General features: G+C 41.3%; 1 protein-coding gene across 1 annotated transcript in view; it reads right to left on the bottom strand.

Annotated features, from left to right (window-relative positions):
- The window catches only part of CRYBG1 (crystallin beta-gamma domain containing 1), a 206664-nt gene that overhangs the window by 110562 nt on the left and 75884 nt on the right, over window positions 1-20218 (bottom strand). The window contains exon 2 of the mRNA XM_019929506.3: window positions 10925-11063. Coding sequence (XP_019785065.2) covers window positions 10925-11063 — 139 coding nt within the window. The remainder of the gene's footprint in view (window positions 1-10924; window positions 11064-20218) is intronic.

The following is a 20218-nucleotide window of genomic DNA, read 5'->3' as shown; positions in this document are numbered from 1 at the left end:
CTGTTCATTGAGATGACCCAGGTTGCCTTGGAGAGATTCACTTAGGTTGCAATTGTCATATAATTACAGAGATCTCTCATAATCACATGTTACCCAAAGGCTCTAAGCATTTAAGTTAGTGTTATCTGGTTGTCTTCCAGTCACAAATTTTCGTTTTTTCCCATGTTTTTCTGGACATTTTTTCCATATTGCTGGTTGAAAGTCATTAAAAATACCCCTTGGTAGCTGATAATGAACCACTAATTATCAGAGGACACAAATCTGTAATACTAAATTTTTGACCTCTCTATAGATGGTGTTTGACTAAAGCTTCCAAAAGAGAAAGTCATTAGGTAAAATGGCAGAGAGAAATCAAAGCTCTGCTAAGAAGACAGTAAAATCAATAATCATGGGAATACACATAGAATAATTAAAATACTAAGTCCCTTGTATTCAAGTCTGAAGACTTGAACATAAGAAACAGCTAAGAGGGGTCCATCTGACCAATGTGGTCTGCAAAGTACTAACTTCAAATGTTTAATTCCACCTTCAACTGTCACTTCAGCATTTAGATGTTCTTCAAAAGTGTGTGTGTGTGTGTGTGTGTGTGCGTGTAACACACAAACATATATGTATATACATATATACACACACACATACAAACACACATATATATTTAAATCTATTACCCATTTCATTAAGTTATGGGTTACATTCTAATCAGTACCCTGAGGAAACTAGCTCAGAAGTACATACAGCTTGCTTTTTCTAAAGCACATTACAAAACTAGTCTGACATACACATTCTACACATTCCATTCCAGTAGCTTCAAAGCTATCATGTGCAAAACAAAGCAGATGTATAATATTACAGGTGGAGAAGAGGGGGATGAATAAGCATCAAAGGCAAGCTCAGGCTGGTGGTGCTGGCCACCTCACATATTACAAAGTAGCACAGACGATCTACTACTAAAACAAAACACTGGCTTTAACAAACAGGGACTGGGGATAATGAGTGACCACTGGTGTTGAGACCTTGAGTCACCTCTCAATCTTAAGACAACATCTCCTGGGACTTCCCTGGTGGCACAGTGGTTAAGAATCTGCCTGCCAATGCAGGGGACATGGGTTCGAGCCCTGGTCCAGGAAGATCCCACATGCCACAGAGCAACTAAGCCCGAGCACCACAACTACTGAGCCTGCGTGCCACAACTACTGAAGCCCGTGCGCCTAGAGCCTGTGCTCCGCAACAAGAGAAGCCACCGCAATGAGAAACCTGCTCACCACGACAAAGAGTAGCCCCCACTCGCCGCAACTAGAGAAAGCCTGCGTGCAGCAACGAACACCCAACACAGCCAAAAATAAATAAATAAATGTATATATATAAAAAAGACAACAGCTCCTGTCAAATTCGGTACACAAAAAGCAATTCTGAGCTGCTGATTCAGAATCTTAAGTGAATCATTCTACTGTTCAAAGCACCTTTATGTGATTTAATATCTGATTCAATTAAGAACTTGGTAATCTGCAAATAAGCTCAGCTCACAGGAAAGTAGCTTTTGAGAGACTGTAGGGTAGCATGGTTCTCTCCCAGCATTCAAAGTTCTCAAAAGCCTGAAGTAGAGAAGACTAAGTCTCAGAGAACAGTACCCAGCAGGAGCTACCTTCACCAGCATCGACTTTCCCAATTAAGCTCTAACCAACTGCAAAAAAAAAAAAAAATTGTTTAACACTCAGAAAAAAAAGTAAGGGAGTATGTTAATAAATAGTGCCCAGGATACTATCAAATATATAAGACTACCGTGGCATTAGCCCTGTGAAACAGTAACACATACTGATTCCCAACCATGTACCTCATACTCAATTGTTATTAAAGTGACACTGGACAAATCAATATTCAGAAAGATTCCCTCAGCAGGACTCACCTCTAGATCCCGGTTACAGTACCTGTTTCTGGAATTTTCATATCTATTCCGGGAGTCGGGGCACCTATTCCGAGAGTCTGCCCTCCCGCTGCGACTGTCGGCACACCCGCTGTACCTGCCACAACCAGAACCACAGCAGGTTCGACCCACCCATTGAGGCTCTGGGTTAGGCCAGTCTTCAGATTTTCCTCAGAAGTAAGTATTGCAGAAATGCAGTGTCCAGAGCTACATAAGCAACCAGATCGCGTTCCAATTGGCCCAAATGTCGTCGAGTGTAGCCAGAGGGCTTTGTTCTTGACTAAAGAAGGGATCCCCAATGAGGGATTCCTGACCTACATAAATATTCTATGATTAGAATATTCGAAAGAAGACCCCCCCGCTCCCAAATTGTCTTCTCTCTGGCCAACATGCCGACGTGATCCTCTCTCGATGTCTTCAGGAAAACAAATGAGTGTCACTGGCCAGTGACTCCTCTTTATTCTGGGAATGACGTCACAAGAACTTTAATTTTCTCCTGTACTACATTAGCTGGTAGGAATTCAGTTTGAAATTTAAGGATATCAGAGAATAACAATAATTACTACTTATAGAGAGCTTTGTATATGCCCTGGGCTTTACAATCACTAACGATCCTTACAAGACAGCCATGCTGGTCAGGATGACCACCAGCCAGGGATTCCTGATGGAAATGGATCTGTCTTGACTAGAGCTAGACACAGAATCCTGAAGGACTTGAACTTAAATATTTTCAGCCCTTGATACTTTGAGTCTAAGACTGTTGTAAATATTTTTTATAATAAGTGAAAGAAATTCATTTGAACAAAGGGACTGAAAGACATACAGGAGCAGGACGGAGGTGAATGAGAGGGAAAAACATTTCAGTAACTCTTCTGAGACTGTCATTTAGTTCCACTGCATGAGTGACCAAAAAATATTATTTCACAAGTCCCATTCCCACTCCCGTCTCCTCTGATACCCACTCTCTAGTAAGAGCAGAGAAGCATTTCGGGTCTTCACTACCTAACAGTTCCAGCCACACAAAACTCCCGCCCCTACAAGCACACAACAAATTTAAACCTTAACTGGATAACCGAACACTAAGTTATTTTAAATAACTTAAAATAACTTTTTAAAAGAAAAAGAATACAAAAAGGTTAAAATGTCCCCTGTAGAAACACAATTTTTAACCAGTTTGAATACCAATGATTATCACTTTGTCACAATATCTTAAGCAAGATAAACCCAACACATAAGTGAGCAAAATACATGAAAAGATAATTCACTGAAGAAATACAAATGGCCAGTAAACATAGAAAAAGAGCCCAACCTCATGCTTTTTTTTTTTTATATAAATTTATTTATTTTTGGCTGTGTTGGGTCTTCGTTGCTGAGGGCAGGCATTCTTTAGTCGTGGTGAGCAGGGGCTACTCTTCATTGCGGTGCGCAGGCTTCTCGTGGTGGCTTCTCTTGTTGCGGAGCACAGGCTCTAGGCACGCAGGCTTCAGTGGTTGTGGCACGTGGGCTCAGTAGTTGTGGCGCACGGGCTTAGTTGCTCCACGGTATGTGGGATCTTCCCGGGCCAGGGCTCGAACCTGTGTCCCTTGCATTGGCAGGCAGATTCTTAACCACTGTGCCACCAGGGAAGTCCCCCAACCTCATTCCTAATTGAAGAACTATAGCTTTAAACAATGAGATACCAACAGAATAACAAAACGAAAAAAAAAAATCAATTACATACAACATTTATGAAGTGGTAGGAAAATAGGCACATTCATTCACTTTGGTTGGGAACTTAGGTTGATAAAACCTTTTTATGGGCAATTTGACAATATCTATAACATCTAAAAATAAGTGTACTTTTGATTCAGTAATTCCATTTCTAGAGAATTTATCCCATAGAAATACTGACAGGGCTTCCCTGGTGGCACAGTGGTTGAGAGTCTGCCTGCCGATGCAGGGGACACGGGTTCATGCCCCGGTCCGGGAAGATCCCACATGCCGCGGAGCGGCTAGGCCCATGAGCCATGGCCGCTGAGCCTGTGCGTCCGGAGCCTTGTGCTCTGCAATGGGAGAGGTCACGGCAGTGAGAGGCCCGCGTACCACAAAAAAAAAAAAAAAAAGAAAGAAATACTGACAAAAAAACACCCAGAGAGAGGGCAATGTTTATAAAAGAAAAAAAAGTGGAAATAACTTAAATGTTCATAAATAAAGATTGGTTAACTATAGAATAGTACAGCCATCGTAATATACATATAGAATACTATCACGTAGTAGTTCAAAAGAGGCGTATTTATAGATACCGACTTGGAAAGATGATCACAAAGATTGCTTAGTAAAAAGAAACAAATTAGAGAATTGTATGCATTGCATGATATCTTTTGGTTGGAAAAGTACAAATACACTAACTCTGTTTACATAAATGCATAACAAAAAACTCTGAAAGTATACACACCAAACTAGTTACCTTCAAGTGTAATGGGAGAATTTAAGTCTTCATTTTGTATGTTTCACACTCTTGGAAATTTTTTGCAACAAACAAATATAATATTTAGAAGAAAAATAATAAATATATTACCACATTTAAAAAACAAACAGACCTCAAAACCCTACCACAGACAAAGCTTTCCAGTTTGGGTTATGGGGAAATGGACTAGTTAATATATACTTATATATTTATTTATACATATGTGAATAAACAGCACCCACAGCCACTACCTCAAAGGAAGACAACACAGTACTTGGGGTGTAAAAAAACAAAACAAAACCGGGCTTCCCTGGCGGCACAGTGCTTGAGAGTCCGCCTGCCGATGCAGGGGACACGGGTTCGTGCCCTGGTCCGGGAAGATCCCACATGCCGCGGAGCGGCTGGGCCCGTGAGCCATGGCCGCTGAGCCTGCGCGTCCGGAGCCTGTGCTCCGCAACGGGAGAGGCCACAGCAGTGAGAGGCCGGCGTACCGCAAAAAACAAACAAACAAAAAAACACAACAACAAATCACTCATTGATCTCCTGCTGCTTCCTTGTGACCATGGTACCTTCAAATGTACAATATCACAGATAGTTATATCCATAGGCTTGATTTTCCCAAAGCCAGCTATGCATAGGCAATCAATCTTTTTCTTATAAGGCCAGACATTTAGCTTTAATGAGAAAAAGAACTGGTATACCATATCCTGCTTTTGTAATGCCATTCTTGGGTTATTAAAGCAACATTCTCCAGCCCACAGAATGCCCAACATGTGAAACTTCCTATGTAGGAAAAGCACCTCTTGCTGCATCCAATAATACCAGGCTTTTTCAGAGGAAAAGTGCTCCCTAGGCCACTATGCTCTACCTTGATCTTCGCGGACCCCACAGCCCAAGTGCTGGAGAAGGAGGGTGGAGTCATGCTCCGGAAACAATCACATTCTCTTTCTGCTGCCCACACATGGCTTACCTGTGTGTATATGCATTTGCTGAGCTTTCCTTCTCTACCTTCTAGAGCGTAAATAAAAATTCAACTCATACGGAGCTGAAATGCTGCACATTTGCAATAGCATTGTTTTCCACTACTTTTTACTGCAAATAGACAGCATTTCATTCATGCAAAATTGATAATGTTCCAGCCATACAAATGCAATCTGACCCTTAGGGCCTCCCAGTCTGGTAAGGAAGGAGACTTGTAAATCAATATGGTAAATGCTGAGTTCATGATACACCCAAGGTAAATAAACAAGTTTTTGAGGGCAGGGATCACAAAGAAAGAGCTGTTTCAGCAGGATCTTAAAGGATGAGTAGAATTTTGCAGGTAGACAAGTGGAAAGACTTTCTAGGCATGGGAAAGAACATAGGCAAAGGTAGTAGAATGGTGCAATAAGAAATTTGGGAACAACAGTAACGTCCTCGGGCAATGCAGTCAGGACTGGTAGAGTTTACAGCAAATCAGAGGATCATAAAAAAATCACACGTGCATACCTAAACCATTTCAATGTGACTTTAATCACAATATAACTTAAATCATATCTATTCATTCCTCCATCTTCAAAAATATTTTGAATAGGCAATACTTTCAAATAGTTCAAAATTCAAAATATGAAAAGGTGCACAGTAAAGTCTCTCTCCCACCTGCATCCCCTATCTACTCTTTTCCCCCACCTCTATCACAAGTAATTATTACTAGCTTTTCATGTATCCTTCCATAATTTCTTAATGAATCTACAAAGATATATCTATATCTATCTGTCTATCTATCTATTCTAATCCCCCTTTTATACAAAATGTAACATGCTGTACACATTGCTCTCTATGTTGAATTATTTTTCTTAACAGTATATTTAGCCTTTTAGATCAGTACTTATAGAGCACAGAGAGACTCCTGCCATGCAGCCAGTAGGGAAAGGGATGAAAGACTGAAACTGGGCACTAGGCCTACCTGTATGGCTAGGGCCGGTCCCAGGGTGGGGTGGGTAAAATGATGTCAAGATCTGAAGGACGATGAAAGCAGAGATTTGGGACAAGGTAGGTGTAAGGGGCCAGCAGTCCCTAATCACACACCAGATGACACATGCAAGTATAAGACAAAGTGCCAATAGGAGTGTGGAATGCAGAGTTGGAACAGATGGATTATACTCTTAAGTCCTTCAAGGAAGTCACTATCGGGAAGGGCTAACCTTAGTAATTAAATGCCTCCGTCTCAGGATTAGGGCTTGGGGGTCGGAACTTGGATTTCGAAGGTCTTACTACCTGCAGGATAATTTCAGAAGAGTCCTTGGTGAGATCAGCAACATGGGTGATCTGAGACAAAATGTAGGAGCCCAGCAACCAATGTTCACGTACTGTGTCCCAGGCCAACCCAACACTGGGCTGCATGGGATGGGGCAGGGCGGGTGGACAAGCCTGAGCCCTCTTAAGTACTTCATATTTTGAACTTAGTCCAACCGAAGAAATGAGGTAAGCCTGGGGATTGGGCATCCAGAGGAAAACCAGTGGGCCCATGTGGAGCAGCTAGAGAGACAGAAAGCAGAAGTTATAGGGTTGGGAAGAGAAACGGATGTCACCTCTCAGAGTGTTCAACCACCTGAGAAACATGGGAATGAACATGTTAGGAAATGTTCTGTCCTCTCTGCCACCTCGACAAATGCTTGTTGAATTGTACTGGTATCCTTATTGACTGAACTAGAATAACCAGGCTGGAAGCTGGACAACACTCCACCTTGACAATTACAAGATTAATTGGGCGATGAAAAAGCTGTCAAAAGCAACTGTGGTAGAACCATCTCTGAGATACTTGAGACTAAAGCAGATACCTGTCTTGGATGATTTGGGAGCATCCCAATCTCAAGGGTGGGATGAGACCTTCACAGATATCTCCTGAATGATGAGGCAGAGAAGCATTAACAAGAATCAAAATCTGTACACATGAGTTCTGAAGAAGCAGCACTGATTTGGCAAAATTCTTTCTCCTCTATAGATTATAGCAACTTTGGTTCGGGGGTGTGGGGCTTATTTTTTCTTTTAAAAAGTACACATACACACACTTATACACACGCACGTGCAAACACACTTACAGGCAATGGGAATTAGAGGCTTTATCCAAGTCAAGAATGAAAAAATCCAAACGGCTAAAGCAAAATCATTCTTTTCTTTTGCTTGAATTAATCAAACAATTGCTGTGCCCACTTATTCCTTTTTACTTGTTTGAACTTGGCTCCAGAAGGATTGAAAATGTGACAATTTTACTTATCACTATTGTCAGATACAATTTTCTAGATCAAAATAAGTGATTAGAATTGAAGGGAAATTAAAAGATTTTCATACTAGAAATCACTGAAATTCTCATTAAGGTAATTACTCTCTTTGAAGATGCTAATTTTAATTAACAATACTTTGCTCAGTATTCTTATTCTATTTTTTTTTAAAGAAATGCTTTAATTAATAAAGGGTGTTACTTCATGTTCTGGAAATATCTCTATGTAGTGGAATTAAGACATTTTCACTTAAAAAATGAATTCAGTAGTAAATATAATAAGTATATAATACAGCAAAACATATTAATCTACAATATTAATCCTTTCTTACATGCAAAGAAAGAATTATTCAATATAATTATCACATATGATATATGTTTTCACTCAATGATACCACTTCCTTATGCTTTTCTCTCATATTAAAAGTCTGTTACAAATATAAATATTTGTAATAAATATTTACATAAATATATCTTCTACTCTAAAGCTGACTAAAGGTTTTATGTAGCCGTTTAAAGGAAAAATTGTTTGGTATAAATAAATATAATCCCTGATGATGTTTCTCATCTAAGATTTAAATTCTAGTAATATTCTCCTTTGATTTGTAGTTGTGCTTTTTTTCCTAGTTGACGTATACATGCATTTGAGAGGCAATACCAGCTTTATAATTATAAATCCCTATTTCCGTTTATACAAGCTGGAAGAACAATGTCTTCTTTTAATTGAAGGATTCAGTACAGTATTGTCAGCTCTAAAGAATGTCTAAGGAATGTTAATAGCATGTTAAATAAGTAAACACAGTAACACAGAGTGTATGGAACAAATATAGAGAAGGAATAAATCCTGGTTGTTTGGGGGAAGGCACATGGCTTCACTTCAATGAAAATAAAAAATTGAAACATTCATCTGAGTAAATAGATATAACTTAGAGGGCTAGATCAAGTCAGGTATCTTAAGAAGAACTGATGGCCTTCTGCCTGGGAAAGGCGCCAAGGGTGGCCCTGATACAACTGCCTAGTAAATCTGCTGAATCCTGCAGGAAATGACCAGGCTTGCTGCCCAGAGTGGATTAAGAGAAGAGTCCTTTGGACGTACGGGAGGCGCCCTGGCATGCTGGCACTCACAGTGGGTACGAACTACCCAGAATCTACATGGAGTTAGCTTCTGTTTCCCAGTACTACTGGCCAGGCTGGTGGTGTGGGGCTGTCCTGCACTTCTGAGAATGGTCTGGTTACTCCTCTCAGCCATGATCTCAAGAGACATAAAGTTGAGAACACATCAGTAGGCAAGAGAACGTCTGTTCCATGCCTCTTCCTTTCTCCCAGCCCTAGTAGAATATGCAGATGAGAAAGATCCAGAGAGCTAGAGCCCAGAGCAAGCAGGAGGAAGAAAGAGGGCTGATGGAGGCGGGGAGCGGGAGAGGGAGAAACAGGCAGATCCAGAAGTGGACCCGGGAGCCAGTTCTTCCTGATGTGGACGTTTGACCATCTCTGAGCAGGAGGGTGTGGTACAGGCAGAGAGTACAGACGGTGCCTGGCTGACCCCATTTCAGGCAACACGTGGAGACAGTGTAGCCAGAAGGACATTTTGCCTCTGCTTGCTCCTTTCGTCCAGTTCCTACCCTGTTTCTATCTGCCCTGGCTCCCTTCCTACACTGGGTTCCCAGTTCATCCGTTTCTGGTCCCAGGCCTCTGCCTTCCCCAGGTGTACCGACTGGCCTCTTTCTCCCTGCCAGCCTTCATGGGACTGAGCTCTCTGGCTTGGCCTCGGGGCCTCTCCCATGAGCTGCCTGGTGCTCAGGGCTCCTTGACTGCAGCCTGGGACAGCAAGCAAGGGCTGAGAGAGCATGTCTAGATGGGATAAGGGGACTAGGAAGAAGACACGCCTATTGCTGAACTGCAGACCAAGGGAGGGGGCACTGCAGACCCTTCACCGCCACCCTTCTCAGGGAATTTACTTTTTGCCGCAACTTTGAATGCTGCCCCCAATTGTTTCCTGGACTTCAGGAAACATCATAGGATAGTTAATGGCATGATACTTGCAGAATTATTTTTATTTTAAGTTATTAAAGGAAAAATGTAGAAAACAACTCGAAACTCAGGGCCAGTGACTGGATTTATCAGGTTTTGTTTCCAGTTATAAACTATTTCTTATACAGAAAGAAGAACAAAATGCAAAACCAATTTGAAAGTGAGTATAAATTATAGGAAGCCAGGTTATTTAATTTTTTAGTTTAAATTTGATTTTTTAATTTCAACATTTCATAAAATTTAATTTTATATTTCTGGTACTCTGATTGATATTATCCTACTTTGAGTTAGAAAGCATTTTCTGTTGAATTTCCCTACCTACTTTTGTCATTTTCTAATAAAATATGAGTTTATAATCGCATCATGTCCTTTTTTCTTACTGCTTTCCACCAGTAAGGATATTTTTAATTGTGGTAGAATACACATAACATACAATTTGCCATCTTAACCATTTTAAGTATATAGCTCAGTAGTCCTAAATACATTCACATTGTTGTGCATCCAATCTCCAAAATTTTTCATCTTGCACTAAGTAATTTTTTCACTTTTAATATATAGCATTACTAAAGCAAATTCCTTTGGGAGGGAGATTTCTTTCATGACAAAATATCTTTCATTACTAACCCTCAGTGATCTTATAAGAAGTTGTAACAAGAAATGTATTATACAACCTTCAAAGCCTGGCAGCTAAACCAGCTCTCACACTGTGACTCAAGACTTTATTCTACTTTGTTGCCTGCAGGCAAGGACAGGAGCCATGTCTTTTCATGGGTGAAAGGATGCAGTTAACATGCATACACGTTATCTCCCACTTTGGGAAAAACTTTTCAAGGCAATATAGTTAAGTCAGAACTTTCTGCGCAAACATCTAGATATTAAGATGTAACTACCGATAGAATGGTAACAACTTTAAATGCCTTACAGTAGGAAGTAGTAAAAATGCCTTTTATGGGAATGAATCACTATTTCCAAATATTGATGTCATTTTATTTTGTATACCTTTGAGTTAAAGGTATACAAAGGGAAAAAGGCAGGCAAAAGGCACCCAGGACAATGAGGTAGAACATTTGAAGGCAGCAAAGAGCAAAGATTCAAACTTATCCCTTGATCCTTATTTATTATCCTGGTGCGTTGATATATAATGACCTTTTTACCATCTACGTTCTTTTCAAGTATGTGTTTTTCAATCAGACAGGGGTTATTTTTCACTTTTTAATTCATTAAAGTGTTTAGTCCTGGGAGCCAAATACTGGAAATGAAGCATTACCTTTTTAAACATTCCAGACTCTGTAGGTAAAGGACCAGGCACCTCACAGGCAGCGTGAAAGAACCGGGACTCCCCGCAGTGCAGTGTAAATTCTTGGCACTCTCCAGCCACATGGCCTCCATCCACTACCTCCAAAGCTCTGTAAAGAGTGGAAACAACAACTTATCAAGGATGCTGGAAAATCAAGAAGCCCAAAGGCACACTTCCCTGTGTATATTTCCAATCAACCAAAATAATGAATCATTCTTCAAAGCCTACACAGGATTGCAGATAACTTGGTACTCTCATAACACATTTATAAACAGAATTATTTTAAACCCTGTGCAGAAAACAAATTGAGATAGATGGGTAAATAGGTAAATTGCTAGATGGTTAGATTTTGACATGAAAGCAATACAATTTCATTTTATATTTGTATGGTTGCTCTGCTGTCATTGCTCTTAAGAAAAAAAAAAAAGACATTTGTATATTTCCTGAACATTGGAAATAAAGTGGAAACTGACTCCCAGTTAGGGGAGGAATCTAGGCTATGCCAGGCAAAGGAAACTGTTCCCAGGATTATAATATTTATTAGATTTAAAAGGAATGCAAACCAACGAAGGCAGAGAGTTTTAGCAGACACTGGTGGTTGCCTAGCCCAAAACCATTTCCTTTATCTAAACCCCCAGCCTAACTGCCACACCCCTAACACACATTTTCTTTGCTAATAACCCTGATTTTGTTCAGATATCCATGTGCTTCAGAGGAAGCTGCTTCCTGCCCTGATAATCAATCACGATTGGTCTAATCCTGGTGTCCCACTCCCCTCGCCAGTAACTGACTTAGACATATGCCCATACATATCTGTCTGGCTGGCATCAACACACTGATTTAGGTCTACCTGACCCTTAAAGTGTTTGTACTTTGCCCTACTTATCTGATGCAACTCTGGCCACTGATATGAGAGAGACAACTGCTGAAGGAATCAGGAGAAGGTCTTTCTCTTAAAAGAAGGTTTACAGAAAGCAACAGTTCTTCCCTGAAAGCCAGTGTCATGACTGCATGTGATGAATGTGACAGCCATCCTGGGACCAGAAGTGGCATTAGCCTATGGAGAATAGATGGAGGAGAAAGCAGGGCAGAAATATGAGAGCAACTTGAGTCTTCAAATACATTGTTGAGTAGCTGAATTAACCAACCCTAGACCTGCCCTAGCTCTAGAGTTCTTGTTATGTTGCATAATAAATGTCCTATTCTTTAAGCCACTTTGAGTCACCTGTTCTCTATTATCTGTAGTTGAGCAGCATTATAACTGATACAAGGGTTAATATATTTCTTTTTCTTTTTTTTTTTTTTGCGGTACGTGGGCCTCTCACTGTTGTGGCTTCTCCCGTTGCGGAGCACAGGCTCCGGACGCGCAGGCTCAGCGGCCATGGCTCACGGGCCTAGCTGCTCCGCGGCATGTGGGATCTTCCTGGACCGGGGCACGAACCCGTGTCCCCTGCATTGGCAGGCGGACTCTCAACCACTGCGCCACCAGGGAAGCCCTCTTTTTCTTTTTTAAAAAATTTATTTATTTTTGGCTGTGTTGGGTCTTTGTTGCTGTGCGTGGGCTTTCTCTAGTTGTGGCGAGCGGGGGCTACTCTTCGTTGCAGTGCATGGGTTTCTCATTGCAGTGGCTTCTCTTGTGGAGCACGGGCTCTAGGCATGCAGGCTTCAGTAGTTGTTGCACGCGGGCTCTAGAGCACAGTCTCAGTAGTTATGGCGCACGGACTTAGTTGCTCCGTGGCATGTGGGATCTTCCCGGATCAGTAATCGAACCCGAGTCCCTTGCATTGGCAGGCGGATTCTTAACCACTGAGGCACCAGGGAAGTCCAGGTTGATATATTTCTTAAGCATATAATTAAGGCTGAGAAATTAAGGGCTGTATGGGAGTAATTTGAAGAAATTCATCTTGTACCTCTTTGTTTTAGAAAACATTATTCTTTGTGTTATAGAAAATATATTAGCAGCAACAATTTCTTTTTGTCTTCTCCATGGGAACTGAAATAAAAAAATAATTTCTTTAGCCCAGTCACAATTTCTCTCTGCATAAGTAACCACTCTGAACTGTTTCCTTCCTGCAATATTTACATCATATATAAGGACTTAGGAAAAAAACATTTCTACCCTCTAAAAGAAAGCACTGAAGTTCACCTTTGAGGAAAATGTCTCCTTAGGAATTACAGACGGCATGTATAAAGGGATAGAAAAACACACCTAGCTCCCTGAGAATCACATTAACAACTGAAAGGTATCTTAGAGTTGAGAAGGTGTTAAAGACTTAACCACGCTTGTATGTCTGCATCAAGACTTATTTTTACTAATTGGTCCACTGACCCTAAACCACAGTCCTTGTCCTTCTTCTGCTCACAAATAAGCCAAGAAGAGCAGCAAGCAAGAGAAGACCACTAGGACTACAATGGGGAAGAACAAATCTGACTCCATATTGGATCTATTCCTTTTACTTTCGTATTCTATTGCTTTTGTTGCAAGTTCATCACTAAAGAGACATTGCCTATAGTTTAAAGTATACATAATGGCCGGTATCTGGGAACCCTGCCTCCCAAGCCTGAGGTGTAAGCTAAAGTGCCTTTGTTTAAGTTCACAGGAAACATCCTCACCAGGCCCACCTGTAAACGGCAGCAGGAAAGAAGAAATTAACACACCCCCTCTGGAGTCTGGCTGGACCAGGAAGTATTTGCAACAGCTTTATCCCCTTTTTAACTTTGCCTCCCCTCCTCCCACTCTTTGTTCTGTAAAAGAAACTAGCATCCAAACCCAGGCAAGATGGTTCTTTGGGACCTTGGTCCACCATCTTCTCCAGCTGCTGGTTTTCCAAATAAAATCGTATTCCTTGCGTCAACACCTCATTTCTCGATTTATTGGCATATTGTGAGGTGAGCAGTACAAGCTTGGACTCAGGACAGAAAATGGATTCCAACCACTGCAGTTTTATAAATTGTAAAAGTAACAAGAAATGTACAGAAAGTCTGCCACTTTTAGTATTTTTTCTTTTTGAGGAAAAAAATATATGCCATTGAATGGATCTAGTGATGCAGTGATAAACCTGAACTACATGTGCTTCCTAAGCTTTATATTGTTGGAGGTGGGCAGAGTTCCAAAACGGAGTTCTCCCTTCCTGCTAGATACTTATGTATTGTGTGATGAAAAGCTGGCAATGGTGCTCTTTTTTCTAAATTTTTCTTGTGATCCAATCCCTGCCTATAGTATAGGATTCTTTTGCCTACAAGTAACAGAAATTCCAACTCACAGAAGCCTAATCAAACACGAAGTTTATTACTGCATATAAACGAGAAGGGTGGACTGAGTTGGTTTAATCGGTTTATTCAGTTTCTGCTGAATTGAGTGACTGCTACAGTTCTGGTCATTACATATAGATATGATAGATACGATAATTCCAGGGGATGAAAAGACTATCTTTTCCTGTGTCTCTCTCTCAGAAGTAAGGAAGTCTTGGGAGTTTGGGATTGACATGTACACATTGCTATATTTAAAAAGGATAACCAACGAGGACCTACTGTATGGCACAGGGGACTCTGCTCAATGTTATGTGGCAGCCTGGATGGAAGGGGAGTCTGGGGGAGAATGGATACCTGTATATGTATGGCTGAGTCCCTTTGCTGTGCACCTGAAACTATCACAGCATTGTTAATCGGCTATGCTCCAATATAAAAAATATATGTGTGTGTGTGTGTGTATATATATATATATATATATATATATATAAAGAAGTAAGGAAGTCTTCTCTAGAAACCACCTAGCAGACTTCTCTACGTGTCTCATGCCTACACCAAAACAATCACTGGACCTACCCCCTTGAGGCTGGGGCCTAAAGGACATCACCATGCAGAGAGTGGGCACCAGAACAAGCTGGTGTTCTATCAGGAAGAGAGGATTAGGGGGCAAGTGGACGTGGATGTTGGTGTGTGTCACCTCACCTCCCTGTCTGACAACACGTTCCCCACACCTACTACACTGTTGGTAGACGTGGAGTCGGTATATACTCATGGTTGAATTTGAGTTACCAAAGCAGAAACGTTCATGACTCTGGCCTCATTGCATGTTGAACCCAGGCAGTGTACTTGTCCTCCTGATTTGGGGATAAACTAACAAGACTTAGCCTGCTATCCAAAGGTCAATTCTATATGCTTTGGGTCATGATCTCAGAAGGCAGATTTAGCTTCCCAGTGGTCAGAGGAAGGGGATGACCCTCACAGGTAGTCCAGGCAAGGTCCTTGCTTCATCTGCAATTCCCAAGCCAGGAATTGCCGAGTTTGTGCTACAGCCAGTGACCTCTGACCTCCCTTGGAGGGGAGGGGGATGAGGGGTTGGCTGAATTCCTTTTCTTCCAGATCCAGATCCAAGCAGTCCTGCTGAGCACCTGGTCACAGGTGTCATTATTTCAAAGTTGGCCCCAGGACTCGGTTGGGAGGTGAAGAAAGGCCACGGGATGTGTGGGCTGGGAGGGCTTCACAAGCCGAGTTCAGCTTTGGGAGCTTCTCCCCCTAGACGCTGAGGCCACCCTGTGAGCATTTTCTAGTTCCTCTAATGTCAGACACAGAACTTCTACTCATGGCAAACGTATTACACAAGTGTGTCTCCTGAAACACAACCTTTGCGAAACATGACACAGATATAATACACCCAGAATCATGCTGGAGGGACCCCCAGGCCCTACATTAACTTTGAAATAATATCTAGCTCTCATTCTTTCAGCAAGCATTTTTACATTTCCTGCCATGTGTCATATGTCCAAGGACACAAAGGTGAAGCCCTCAGGATATCAAGGTCTAGTAGACATAGGAGCGCATCGCGTGGACAAAATATTTTAATTGTGAATAATAGTCACAGATGGAGCTAGACACAGATAAGTCCCCCTAGCTTAAAAGAAAATCTTAGTGTTTGCAACAGGAAAGACCAATTGGAAAGTTCATTTTTCTTTTCCAAAGGGTACATTTCAGTTTAACTCCTGATGGGCTGTTGGTAGTCTTAAGAAAGACTAAGCATAGCCCCCTGGTGAGAAATTTAAGATTTATAAATGAAAGTAGACTTTCCCTTCTGAATAGTCACTACTGGTCTCTTATTAAGCACAACACTTCTGGGGTTAAAAAATAAGACAGAATAAAATCAAATCCTCAAACACTGCCATACCGGTCTGGAGTTTTAGCAGAGGATAATTTACTAATTTGCTAATTTATAATCTGTACTTTCCTCTTTTTAGTACAGGTATTATGCTGCCAGAAGTGAGTTTCAGTGTTGAGTATTGTATTTTACTCAGACTCATAAACAAGTGGAATATTGGCCCACTCATTCCATTATTTCCTGTTTCCTTTTTATTTGGCTTGCTTTTAAAAACCAGATTGCCCTTGTCCTTGGAGATTAAGTAGGTAGAAAATTAATAACGGCAGGATTGTTTACCCTTTCCTAAATTAAAAGAGCCACATGGCTATTTCCAGACAAATCCAAGCTTTGGGAGGCTTGAAGCTTATATAATTTTGGAGCCCTCTTTAAGAAAAAGAAAACAAAATTTATAGCACTAGGGCCCCTCCTAAGGCATTGGAGCTGCCCATGAAACTTCAGCTTTGTTTGCTTCCTATAAATCCACCTCAGGTTTTCCTGATCTGGTCTGCTCCATCAAGCTGTTCCTCGAGCATTTTAATATGCGTAGCCCAATATAAAGCAAGTTATGAGTTTCTCTGTCTAATAATTCTTGCTTCAGAGATAATGTACGTGTAAAATAAAATGAGACAGAAAACTAAAGGTTTGGGATTAACTCTAGGGTATAAATTGATGCTCTACTGCCATCTAGTGGTTACTCAGAGAATTCATAGTATGTTCTACTAAACCTTGGAGTTGTGACTTGAAAGATACCAAAAGGCGTCTCCAAGAGAGCTGTAAACACCAGATATTAGAACCACTCTTCTGAATTAAGGCAGTGGTTGTAAGGCTACGTAAGTTTTCTGGCCGCAAAGAAAGGGAGGAAACTTTTAATTTACTAACAAACGGCACTAAATAGTATGTGTAGTATTTCCTTGCTGCAACTGCTAAATGGTAGGGAGCTGCCATATACTGAGCAACTTCTATCCTGCTAATATTAGACCCTGTATCAGATTATGGACACACCATCAGATAATTCTAGACCTGGAAAGGTCCCTAGTGAGTACCTGGTGCAGTCCCTCTTTGCACATATAAAGAGACACTGGCTCTGAGAAACCACAAGGTTGACGGGGCCCTGGGCCTGCTGGTTACCCATGTGCATGAAACTGGATGTTAGGCTTTTCCGCCAAGACTCACAAAGAGGCATCTAATGACAGTGTGACAGTAGAGCCAAGTAAATCTGTCCTATCTCCAGGAAAAAAGACCAAAAACCAAACGAACAAAACCCTAATATATTTCCCTTGGAAAACCAAGGATTTTGGATTTACAGAATGAGTTTTTCTTTCAGAAGCAATGATGCATTCAAATTTGTATTTTTCTCACCTGAATTAGACAGGAAATATAGCAATGGTATACACACCGATTTCAGAGTCATACCAGCCTAGTCATTAGCCATGTGATCTTGGGCTACTTACTTAACTTCTCTCAGCCTCAGTTTCCTCATCTGAAAAATGGGGATTAGAATCAGACTGTCATAAAACCTAAATTAGGTAATGCTCATGAAACACTTAGCCTAGTACTGCCACATAGTACGTGCTCCATAAGTATCAGCTATGTTAATTATGCCTATGAATATCAGTTGACACTTGCTGAATAATACAGTAACTTACTAGGCATCATGTGGGTTGTATTTTGAGCTAGCATATTTATCAGGCTCAACTACGAAATGATATAGAAATGAGAATATCTGAGTTGGAAGATATCTCAGAGATAATCTAGTGACCCAATCATCTCATTTTTCAGTTGAGCTCATTGAGGACCAGAGACGTTCATTGTTCATGGTCACAGGGCTAATTATTGACAGAGTTGAGGGTATAGAACCCGTCTGACTCCTAGTTTAGAGACTGATTTCAAATTCTCTGTAGATGAGTTTTATGATCACAAAATCCCTAGTTGGATGGAGAGATGAATAAATTCTCTATGCTCATTCAAGTTTTGAAAATCCAAAACATCCTCATAGTTTTAGCCATATAAAGAATTACTTACATCATTAATACCAGTATTTGGTGTTAGCAAACGGTGATCGCTTTTAATGCAGAAAGGCTGCCATCTAGTGGTTTCACTAGAGCATCAATCTTTTCATCCTTTTTAGTAGTGTTTCTGTAAACAGTTTTGTTTCTGTAAACACACCCTGGTTTGGTTGGCCTCTATTGCTCCCAACTGCCTCCATCTTTCTGGGCCCCTTGATTTTTTTTTTTTTTTAGAGCAAGAAAGATATTTATTGTTATGCACTGCCAAGGAAACTGGCAGATGCCACTAACAAATGATAAAACATTCTTCTATGGTTCATTATTTCCATAAAAATAAACTATTTTTCAGCTATCATTTCTGAAACAGAATATAAACCCAACTATAAATGACCAAAAAATACAGTGGCCAGCAAACCCCAGTGCAGCGCGTGTCACTAAACTCGATGCTTTAAATGGCAGCTCAAAAGCTGGGAACCATCTCTCGATGTGCTGCGTGGGACAGAATTCCCCCCGTGTCTGTCCAAGTTCCCCTCATATCTGACCGCTGGGAATGCAGATCATCTTTTCTCCTACCAAGGCTGGGTTTTGCCCTAGTAGTTCCATGCAGTGGAATCTAGGCTTTGGGTGCTACAGAGTGTGTGAAATTCAACTAAGCTATCTCAGGACCAATATAATACACAAATTTTGGTCACTTGGGATCGCTTCCCATGATTAACAAACTATGCAGCCCCCCCAGAACCAGGCTGGGCTCAGCGAGGTTTGGCTTTATTAGTGTTGGTCCCAGGGGAAAGAAGGATCTCGATCTGAGCAAGAGCAAAGAGGACCAGGGCCCAAACCAGCCGGGGAATCATTGCCCAAAACCCCGAGAGAACTGAGGACCCGTGGTCTGTATCTCGAGGAATGGCTTAGGTTCATCAGGAGTCTTGTGTTTCATGCATGACTGCATATGCTCTCACTTACAGCTGCTGAAGATTCTGGCTTTTTTTTCAGCTTTTCTTTACAATATTCCAGTTGGACAGGTTTAGTTTTTAGTTGTCAAAATATAAAAAGTTTCCTTGATTGCTCGTATTTTCCTTTTAAGCCTACTCAAATTTCTATAACCTAAGAGCAGAGAAAATGTAGCTCTTCTTTTGATGACATATATAACCCCCAAAGAAAGACTAATGACTTTACTAAGCTCATAAATAACAAATAAATAATGCAAGAGAGAGTATTTTATTTATTTATTTTTAACATCTTTATTGGAGTATAATTGCTTTACAATGGTGTGTTAGTTTCTGCTTTATAAAAAAGTGTATCAGTTATAGATATACATAAGTTCCCATATCTCTTCCCTCTCGCGTCTCCCTCCCACCCTCCCTATCCCACCCCTCTAGGTGGTCACAAAGCACCTAGCAGATCTCCCTGTGCTATGCGGCTGCTTCCCACTAGCTATCTATCTTACACTTGGTAGTGTATATATGTCCATGCCACTCAAGAGAGAGTTTTTTTTTTTTCTTGCGGTACGCGGGCCTCTCACTGTTGTGGCCTCTTCCGTTGCGGAGCACAGGCTCCAGACGCGCAGGCTCAGCGGCCATGGCTCACGGGCCTAGTCGCTCCGCGGCATGTGGGATCTTCCCAGACCGGGGCACGAACCCGCGTCCCCTGCATCGGCAGGCAGTCTCTCAACCACTGCGCCACCAGGGAAGCCCAAGAGAGAGTATTTTAAATTGCTGTCTTTTGCAACACAAAACAAGAGCTAATGGTGATTATATAACCATGGAGCAGGCAATGAGCAGGAAGCTTGGAATATAGTTATATGTACAAGGGTAGAAAACCAACCCCGAATCACCAGAGGCAACTCTGGGGAGTTATCCCTGAGCTCTCCTGTTCCCAGCACCCCACCTCCGATCACTGGTCAGGGGCTCTTTGTCATCATACCTGAGCTTGCTTTGAGAGCCACTAAAAATGCAGCCACATTAGACCTCTTTGTTGAACATATTGCAGGGAACCCGAGAAGGGTGTAAGCCACCATCTTATTTAATATTCTCTCTGCAGGGACTGAAAGGAGAAGTTTCTCTCTTTCTTAAGTGCCAAATAAACCTTTTCTTTTCCTCACCAGGTGTCTTTCAGACAATGTGGACT

This window comes from Tursiops truncatus, chromosome 12 (genome assembly GCF_011762595.2).
Source record: "Tursiops truncatus isolate mTurTru1 chromosome 12, mTurTru1.mat.Y, whole genome shotgun sequence".
Lineage (NCBI taxonomy): Eukaryota > Metazoa > Chordata > Mammalia > Artiodactyla > Delphinidae > Tursiops > Tursiops truncatus.
Note: the sequence above shows the minus strand (reverse complement) of the source record. Positions and strands in the feature narration are given on the sequence as shown.